Genomic DNA, 9,931 nt, shown 5'->3' on the forward strand with positions numbered 1-9,931 from the left:
ACTGAAAATGCAGGGAGACGCAAGAAGGAAGAGATATGGGAACATATGTATATGTATAACTGATTCACTTTGGTATAAAGCAGAAACTAACACACCATTGTAAAGCAATTATACTCCAATAAAGATGTAAAAAAAAATGAAAATGCATATAACATGAATTCTACAGATGAAAACCACCATTACCATTACTACAGAAGGGGGTGGGGGAAGCACAACTACATTTTCCAAAGCTTATCAAAAAGTTTCCCAGTAGCAAAGTGCTGTTTCTGGGCTGGAAGCCGCTCCTCAGGACCAGGTGTACGTGCATGTGCGCTTTCAGGTAGCATCTCCTTGTGGCAGGTATTTGAAGGCAGACGGAGCAGCTGAAGCCCACTGAAGGGCTTCCCTTGACTTGACCTCACCTCCCAGCCTGAGAAGTGCTAAAATTTTCTAGTCCGTAAAGGTTAAGGCCTGCCCAGATTAATTTATGAGGGGATCTTAGGAAATTAGTAGCTCTCACCAGTATGATATAAAGATCAGTCCTAATGCGGGGAAAGAATGAAGGAACAAGGTAATTTCTGTGAACCTTAACTTTCAAGACGACATACTCCAAAACTACCTACAGAAAAAGGTCAAACTTCTTCAACACTGATTCTAGTTTGGAATCTGCATTCCAAGACCACTTGAAGTCACCCAAAGTACATGCTGTTCTTAACCTTTTCATGGAAAGTGGTGATTGGATAACCTTAATCAAAAAACTGACTTGCTAAGGATCTGGAGATTCAGGTTTAGCACTGAAAGTAGTTATAAGATTGTCCACTGCTTTGCATTTATTCCTACCTCAAAAAATAAAACATGAGATTTTGCATTCTCACCCCAAAATTAGAGGAGGAAGCTGATAAACATTAAGACAGTAAAGCGTGCTCAGCTCCATTAAGCTGGCCTGGGACCTGCTGGCAATCTTCAACACGGCTCTGAGCAGCACAACCTGCCTTGAGATTCCCAGTTACTCCTGGAGCACGTACAGTTGTATGGATATAAAAAACTGCTTCATCTATAAAATGCTGATTCATGGCCAGTGGAGGTTGCCATAGTTGTTCACTACTAGTGGAAAGGCACTCACTAGGAATAGTAGGGGAACACTATGTGTGGCCTTCAAAGTCACTTCCAGGGACTTCCTTGGTGGCGCAGTGGTTAAGAATCCGCCTACCAATACAGGGGACACGGGTTTGAGCCCTGGTCTAGGAAGATCCCACATGCCACGTAGCAACTAAGTCTGTGCGCCACAACTACTGAGCCTGTGCTCTAGAGCCCACAAGCCACAACTACTGAGCCCGAGTGCCACAACTACTGAAGCCTGTGTGCCTAGAGCCCGTGCTCCTCAACAAAGAGAAACCCTCACAATGAGAAGCCCGCGCACTGCAATGAAGAGTATCCCTCGCCCCCTGCAACTAGAGAAAGCCTGTGCACAGCAACGAAGAACCAATGCAGCCAAAAATAAAAAACAAATAAAATAAATGTTTTTAAAAAGTCACTTCCAATATATCTTGTTTACTCTTAACTATTTTAAAGAAAGTACTCAAAATCCAAAAAATCAAAGAAGGGTGTAATCTATATACTTTCATAACTAGGGACAGGAAATCAATGACCAACATAGGGAACAAAAATTAAAAAATCATGTTCCTTTTAAGAGGCTTATTTCTGAACCCAGATATGAATAAGGAATGAAATATAAATGTTTCACTTACCAAATCAAAATTCTCTGCTTAAACTAATAACCATTTCATTTGAAATACAGAAATAATTCAATGCTTTGTTCATCATTCTTTCTAGTGGTCCATGATCATTAGCCATAACATACATTATCCAAGTGAAATTATTGGACAACTCCAAAACAGTTTCAGAATGAATTACTGTTTCTCAGTCCTTACGTTGCACTAACCTATAAGTTTATCTAGCGCTGATAAAAATCCAGAATTTTCACTTTACATGGCAATTGTACAGTTGTAGCCTTTACTAACTTGAGAGGAGGGAGGAGAAAACGAGGTTTAGAACTAATAAAGCAAAGCAAACTCTAGGAGTAGGTTTCACTTCTCACCAAAATCTCCAAAGAAACATAACAGAACACCTGCATTTTGCCTGGTCTTAAGGAAAAATGATACAAAACCATCTTAATTTATATAAATTCTTTCAAAAACCACAAATTGCTTAATGACAGCCAAAGAACTCAGGAACTGAACAGCTTTGTTGAAACCTAGAACTAGTTGTATTTTGAGTTTTTCTTCCTACCTTTACAAAGTGCTTTCAACAGAAACACTATTGTTATAGCCACATATAGAGCCAAATGTCCAAGTACACAGAAAGACAACCATACAGAAATGCAATATCTAGATCCTATATACCCTTTTCAATATTAAGGAAGTTCTCAGATGGGGTTTAGAGCTGCAGGGCACCTTAGAAATCCACTTGTAAAATAAGAAAACTGCACCTGAGAAATGTTAAATAGCTAATCAGGTACAAAAGTCAGGGCTCCACTCAGCTGTCCCAAATTGTTTAGTGCTTTTAGTTAAGAACTGTTTCCACGAATACATGGTTTTTTAAAATCAGATATACAAACCCTGAGAAAACTTTATTACAGAGATCTCCACTTGGAGTAGAGAAATTGTTAAAATAATTAAAATGAAATGTGCCATTAACAAGATGGAAAAGTTAAGGAAGTTAAACAGAATAACTACAGAGCAAGAAACAAGTATTTTGTGATAATCTAAGTGATTAAGGTGCTGTGTGCTGTAAATATGGAAGCATCGGTGTGTTACAAACATATTAAGAAATTTTCCATTTACAATCAAGAGCCATATCAATAGTCAATAAAGGTAAAGCCCAAGACGATTAACTGGAAAACCCAATTTTGAATTCTCAGCATGTAGAGATCTGTTTATAAGAACACAGAAGAATCAAAGGATAGAAAGAAGGTACGGGTATGATCTCTAAAAGAACAATGAAAACATAACCTGCCGATGTCTGGAATAGGTCATGCTTTCCCCAGTGGGGCGGGAATACTGGGTGGCACAGGCGGGAGGCAGAAGGACAGCTCCTGTGCCTGTTTGGGAGGCAGCTCTGGTCCTTCCTTCCTCAGTCCCAGAGGGAAGGGCGGGAAGTCTGGCTGAACATGGCTTTGTGGCTGGACTTGGTGAGGCAGGAGCGAGGCTGGGCAACGCAAGCCCCCTGCCATGTTCGTTGTCCTCTCCCAACAAGTCCATGGAAAGGGGGGCAGCAAGTGAAAATGAAATGCAGCATGTTTTGTGTAAATACATATACTCGACTCACACGAATATTGAGTCAATACGTCTCGCATATGCTCAACCAAATGGAGGTAAACGCTCACCCAAGGGTCAGTGCTCTAGGGTGTGAGACCTGACAAACAGTACGATGAGGGTATGGTCTCCCCCAACTTACACATCTTCTAAGGGATAAATTAGGGGCTTCTACATGCAGGTGGGAATAGTTTCCTTTTGCTTTGCTGTGCTGATTTGAAGGAAAATTCCAAAGTGAATCATTCAGAAAAACGAGAACAAGGGCACTTTGGCTAAGGAAGGGAGAATGCTCCTCATGGGAAAAAGAACTCTGAGATTATCTAAAGGTCAGGAAGGCAAAAACATTTTTCACATTAGATTTCCCAGAAGCTGTTTGGAATTTTTATAGGTAATCCATTACCAGATGTAACTGTTAAAGAATAGCAAGGTATTTTCCTTGAATAAATATAGTGACAAAGGTTTTAATTTCACAAAAGTTTTCTTTAAAAACTAATCAGGAGTTTTCCATTTGTCCCCGACAAGCCTCGTTTTGCTGCTGATCTTCCTTCCCACTCTGAGGTGACCTCCTCTCCCACATTCCTCTACCTGTTTACAGCAAAACAAAGACAGGGGGATCTCTGAACTGGCAAGAGACTTTTGGACCATCTGAGGTTCTGCAAAAATAAAACATAGACAAGGCAGCATCCATCTTTGAACTCATTTTTACAACTCTGCCATCTGTAATATTAAGGGTAAAGATCCATCTGGCCCTTTTTAGTTTAAAGGCATTTTGTTTTATTGCAACACAGAACCTTGGAACCATTTTTTTATTTCAGCAGTATAAATGCAAAAATGCATATATCATGCCTAAAGAACAAAGAATCTGAGAGCATGGGTATGTCCCATCCCAGAACACTGTGAGTAGCAGTAGTCCTTTACATTTCTTTAATTTCACCAAACACACATAACAGTGTTTACTCTGTGCCAGTAGTTTTATGTGCTTTACAAATCATAACTTACTTAAGCCATGTTGTGGTCCTAGGAGGTATTGTACTATTTTAGATCCATTTTAGTGATGAGGAAGACGAAGCACAGAGGGATTGAATAACCTGCTCAAGGTCACACAGCTAATAAGAGGTGGAACTAATTTAAACCCAGGCAATCTAGCTCCAGAGTCCACGTTCATTATGCTGCCTCTCAAACTTCTACCAAATCTAAGGTAAACTGTGATTTGTGCAGGATCACCTTACGCATTTATTACCATTTCAGTAACTATCTCATGCCATGTTGTAGCTTCCTCGGATTCAGTAACAGGAAGGAAAAGATAAGTACTATCCAATACTATATTTGACCACTGTGCAGTCTTTTAGAAACAAAATGAAGGTATAGAAAATAATAGAATAGTGTCCCATATCTGCTGGGAAAGCTACTGTGCAGAAAGTGGAATGCTAGGAAATCACTTGGATGTTTAAGTTTTGTAATGCCACTGGACCTTTCAAAGGTCTTTAAACTCATTCAAATTCAGAACTGCCAAGCCAGTGTATATTAGAGAAAATTTAATTCCAAGGTAAAGAGACATAAAACAGCTCCTAGAGGTCTTTCTGGGGAATTCTGCGGTGGATGAACCTCTAAGAGATAGAGTTTTCTCTGCGGAATTCTTTTAGCACATCTGGCAGAGTGCAAATATATTCCTCCGCATGCTTCTGCCGACTGCCCTGACACGCTGCCTTCATGGAAGGTGTACTCCACTGAGCTCAGGGCACTCTGCCAGGCAGCCTTGTCCTGGGTGGGGCTGGCGGCCTGTGCACACCCAAAGCACTGCAACATTTGCTTTGGGAGTGTCCTGAAAATTAAGGCAGTGAAGGAGGAGGAAACTGTCTCGCTTCCTGCAAAGAAACTACTTATTTTTTATTCAGGAGAGATGTGTGTATTGGGTCAAGAGAAGAATCCTCTCTTCACCCTTTGCTTATCAACACCGGATTGCTCTTCAAATTCCACACCTGTGGCCTCCAGCTGTGCAAATACCTCTGGCCCTGTGGCATAAGACTTTATTTCACCAGGTACCATTCTTCTTTTTTGACCATCTTCCCTTAAAAACAATGGGAATAGACCAACCAGTGGGGGCACAGAAACTTTACCTAGTTCTTTTGTTTACTGAAAACTGGAGTTACCACCATCTGCCTTTATAAAAAGCAGTGATGACCCAACTGTGCAAAAAGTCTGGCCCAGTGGCTTGCAGGGAGCAGGTAGACAAACTTTAGTCCCCTTTACCTTTCCATCCCTAACCAGAGAGGTCAACCTGGGACTGTCACTCTCCCTCCTTCACAAAGTTAAGGACAGACGTCACACACAGTTCTCAAAGATTGAAATAGCTGAGGGAGTGCCTAGCTTTCCAAACTGAAATTTACCTGGTTCCTCATCCTGCCAGCAATTCTCTAAGGCAGGCTCCTCCCTTTCCAGCTCCAGACTTAACTATCCTTCCCTATTTCTCTAAGCCCCTTTCTCATCAGCAGTAAACACTGGGATATATGGCACCCAACTCAGTTCCCACTATCTAACCAGACATGCCAACCTCGTGCTCCAAAGATATCCCAGAAATTTACTTGATAGTTTGTGGATTCTTTTGTTAGGGGGAGTGGGATAAAATTTTAAGATCCAGATAAAATGCTGGGAATGAATTTCTCAAACTTCTGGGATGTGGCTCTGACTTCTACCATTAAAATACCCATTTGTGATCATGTAAAATTAAAAATCAGTGTTCTGATTGGGCACTTATTACATGATGTTGATTACTCATGGAACTTAAAGATGATGGGTTTTTTTTCCAGAGGTATTATTGGATTATACTGGGTGGTCCACTTAGAAGCCAGTCAATACAATCTCACTTCAAAAAAAAGGTTTACAAATAGGCCACTTTACACAACTGCCATGGTAAGGAATTTATAAATGTTATAAGGTTCAGAGTTTATTTAGTGTAAATACAGTCTAGCCTCGTTATCTTACTCCCACCTCAGAGCCCAGAGCAAAGGAAAGAGTAAGCCTGATGGGAAAACAAGAGCTGGAGGTATGGGGGACAAAAGCTAAAACGAGCATCCTAGGTGGCTCTCTGTGAAAAACAAAACTGGCACCTTCCTACAGGTGGCTCAGGTTGGAAAGTGGCAGAATGAGAGGTCAGGGACTGCAGATTCCGTCAGAACCACACCACCAAGCCTTGCTCAGGAATGAGCCCTCCGACGTGCAGAGCGAAGCCATGACGGACAGTGGACAGCCCGCCCTCAAAGGAAGCTGAAGTCCCAGGGGTGATACTCACGCTGACACTGTCCCCAGGACCGGCGGGCCCAGGCCCAGCAGCAGTCAATCCTCCCACCATAACGACACAGGCCAATGGATGACACTATTTGCCTGGGCCACCTACCAAACAAAAAGATTCGAATTAAATAAAGACACTTTCGAAATTAAAAATAATTTCCTCTTTGTTATTACTTTAGAAAAAAATTTTAATCACACCCAACAACTTTCTATGAACTCCTTCATGCCTGAAGAAATAAAACAATAACACACCTTCAGGGAAATAGTTCTGCCATGATCTAATTTCAAACAGCAGACAAATGCAGATACAACCGCCCAAGAGTAGGGGGGCGGGGTGGGGGGGGGAAGGGAGGGGAAGATCCTTTCTTCCAAGTAAAGAGCACCAGCTAAAACCAAGAATTCTCAAGGCTGCCACTCATAGGATGGTTTCTTAAGCTTGAAATAAAACAGATTCCTCAAAGGCCCACACCTGTTCGAGAGGAAAGTCAGTTTTGACTGATACACCGTAAACTGAAAAGTATTAAGTAAGACATATCAAAGCAGAAAGAAAAATTTTTTCTGCCTTATATAACAGGTACATGTGGGAAGGACAAGAAAGGAAGGTTTCTCAAAATCAAATGAAACAGAACTCTTTTCCAGATATGACTCATCTTCAGAAAAAGTTCCCAGAAAAAAATGTACTTGAGAAAGAAGACTAAATAAAACCAAGGAGAGTTTAAAGTGTAGCTAACATCTCAAGGGTCCTTGTGGTTTGAAACTTTCCTGCATCAACGATTAGTGTTACCGTCCTCTCTAATGTAAATAAGGACTAAAGCAAGCACTCGATTTCAGGATAAGATTTACTACCAGATTCCACTTTGACACCTTATTTGGTAAATCTGTTCGTTGTTTAGATTCACGCCTACCTCAATGACATTTCCCCCCTAGAGGATCAATATTTTAATTGTCTGTTTTAGACATCTTTTTAAGGCTGTATGGAAATCTTATGCATAATCATGTGATGTATTTCTTGTTGCAAATATGTGTGCAAGAAACGCACAACAGACACGAATGTGGGCAAATAATTACTTTAATAAAATAAAACAGCCTCTGGCCGCTACCCACGTCTTTTTTAGCTCCCTAATCTTTTCAATTCCCCTTCCTTTCATCTCCCCCTGATGCCCCCAAGCCCAAAGGACAAATAACCACGAACTCTCCATTTCCTCCAACCAGGTGGTAAACCAGCGGCTGCGCTTCTTCTCTTCAGCGCTCCACTGGCTTCCCTCCGTTCCTTCCAGGTACAAGAAAACCAATCAATTGTGGAATTGATTCGTTCCAAGATTGCAGGAAAAACAGGTGCGGCAGTCTTTCCGGCTGCGCGGGGGCGGGAGTGTGGGTGCCGGTCTTTGCCTGAGGGCGACTGCAGGGCGGTGTGACCCAAGTTAAAAACTCTCCTGGCTGCTCCTGCCCGGTTTCGGGGCGAGTCTGGTCTGCAATTGCGCCGAGGTGGGGTAACCGAGCACGCCCTCCCGACACACACACACACACACACACACACTCACACTCACACTCACTCACACACTCGCGGGAACCGATCCGGCGGCGGGGAAGAGGGCTCCGCGCGCAGAGGCGGGAGGAGCGGCTGAGTGACAGCGGAGCGGAGCACAGGGCTGTTGGAACCTGTCAGAGCACGCAGCAGTCAGGCTCGCCCTAAGTCTCGGGAGGTGTGTGTGCGTACAGACACACAGACACCACACAGACACACGCACGCACGCAGAGTTCCCCGCCCCCGCCATGGAAACCAAGTGGGGAGGCAAACAGGTCCCCCCCCCCGGAAGCCCAGTCGCTTCCTCTCCCCACCCTTTGTGTGAGCGGCCCTGACAGCTCCCAGCCGGGATTTGGCCCCGACCACCTGGAAGTTTCCCCACTGCAGAGCTGTCTAAACCAAGAGCGAGAGTTTCCCAGCCAAGGGATGTCCCGCGCGTCACCTCCTCTGGGGCGGCTAACCCGCGCCCTCAGAACCCAGACGCCCGGCTCGAGCCTCCCCTCTCTCCCAGCCCTCTTTGCCGAGCCGCCGCGCAGCCTCTCCCGGGGAGCCGCGGCCGGGTTCCTGGACGCGCAGGGGGCGCGCCCTCCAGGCCTCGGGCAGCCACTGGTAGAGAGGGCGGCTCGACGGCTCTCCTCCCGCCGAGGCTGTGCGGTGGCCCAACTTCTGGAGCGAGAGCAGAGAGGGGGAACCCCAGGGCCCGGTGTGAAATTAGCGCTGCATCAAGCAGGAGAGGGCGCCCCGGGACCCGACTCACCTCCCGTCGAACTCCGCGGCCGCCTGCAGATAGAGCGAGGACCCGAGCACCAGCGCCAGGAGGAAATTCATGTTGGGCGGCGAGTCCCGCGCGGCGGCTCAGCTGCGCGCGGCGAGCAGGTTGGGGGTGCTGGGCTCGCAGGAGAGGCGCACTCGGCTCCCCCGAGGAGCTGCGGCAGCCGGGAACCCCTGCGGCCGCCGCGGCTAATGCTGCCACTCTCGGAGGAGAGCGGCGCGGCGCGCAGCCGGAGCAGGTCTGCGCGCGGAGTCCCGAGCCCCCTCCGGCTCCCTCCCCGAGAGGGGAGGTGCTGCAGGGGAAGCTGCGCCGCCTGCGGGGAGGGGCGGGGGGCGCGCGTGCGCCCGACTAGCCGCTCTCGGGGCCCCGGGTGAGGGGTGAGGGCGCTCGGCCCGGCTGCGGGAAGCTCGGGGGCGGGGGCGCCGCGGGAAGGCAGCGTCTCTTGGGGACCAGCCAAGCGGGGTGAGCGCCAGGCTGGGAGGAAAGTTGCAAGCCTGGCCTGGGCTGGGGAGAGAAGGGTGCTCGGCAGGAAAGTCAGAGCCGGGGAGGAAAGGGGCCCGGGGCGGAGGTGCGCGCTCCGTGGGTTCCTTCCGAGCAGGTGGTGACCGAAGGGGCGAGCCGCAGCTTTCACCGGAGGGCTAAGTCCAAGATGAGAGAGGTTTGTGGGACTGGAGCTGAGCAGTGTCTGCATGTAGTGAAACCGCAGCACGACTTGGACAAATTAGCAAAGGCAAACTCCGGGAGTTTGCTTCTCCCGCAGAGTTGGCAGAGGCAGATTTTTAAAAATTTTGTAACCAAGCGAAAGAAATGCTTGGCTTCTTTTTCGAGTTTTGAAGAAGAGACGTGCAGACTGTTTCCGTCTCTGCCTGCTCAACACTGAGCACATTAGAAGGAGAGCAACGGCTGCCCCTTTAGGGGCACGTGTCCCCCGGAGAGGGAGGGCGGTTACTACTTAGCAGTCCTGTGGTGCCCGATACTGCGGAGATCATTTAGAAAACCATTTTGAACCATCATTGTTCTGTTATTGCAGAGTAAAATGTATTATGAAAGGAC

The 9,931-nt window shown here is 46.1% G+C and overlaps 1 protein-coding gene across 1 annotated transcript in view; it reads right to left on the bottom strand.

Annotated features, from left to right (window-relative positions):
- Window positions 1-9,037, bottom strand: part of NPNT (nephronectin) — a gene marked incomplete at its 3' end in the record, with an annotated part of 74,763 nt that extends 65,726 nt beyond the window's left edge. Inside the window, exons 1-2 of the mRNA XM_079707566.1 lie at window positions 8,864-9,037; window positions 6,583-6,683 (exon numbers count right to left, since the gene is read on the bottom strand). Coding sequence (XP_079563692.1) covers window positions 6,583-6,683; window positions 8,864-8,934 — 172 coding nt within the window. The 5' untranslated portion in view covers window positions 8,935-9,037. The remainder of the gene's footprint in view (window positions 1-6,582; window positions 6,684-8,863) is intronic.
- Window positions 9,038-9,931: the final 894 nt, after the last annotated feature.

The sequence above is a fragment of the Hyperoodon ampullatus genome (genome assembly GCF_949752795.1).
Source record: "Hyperoodon ampullatus genome assembly, chromosome: 1".
NCBI lineage: Eukaryota > Metazoa > Chordata > Mammalia > Artiodactyla > Ziphiidae > Hyperoodon > Hyperoodon ampullatus.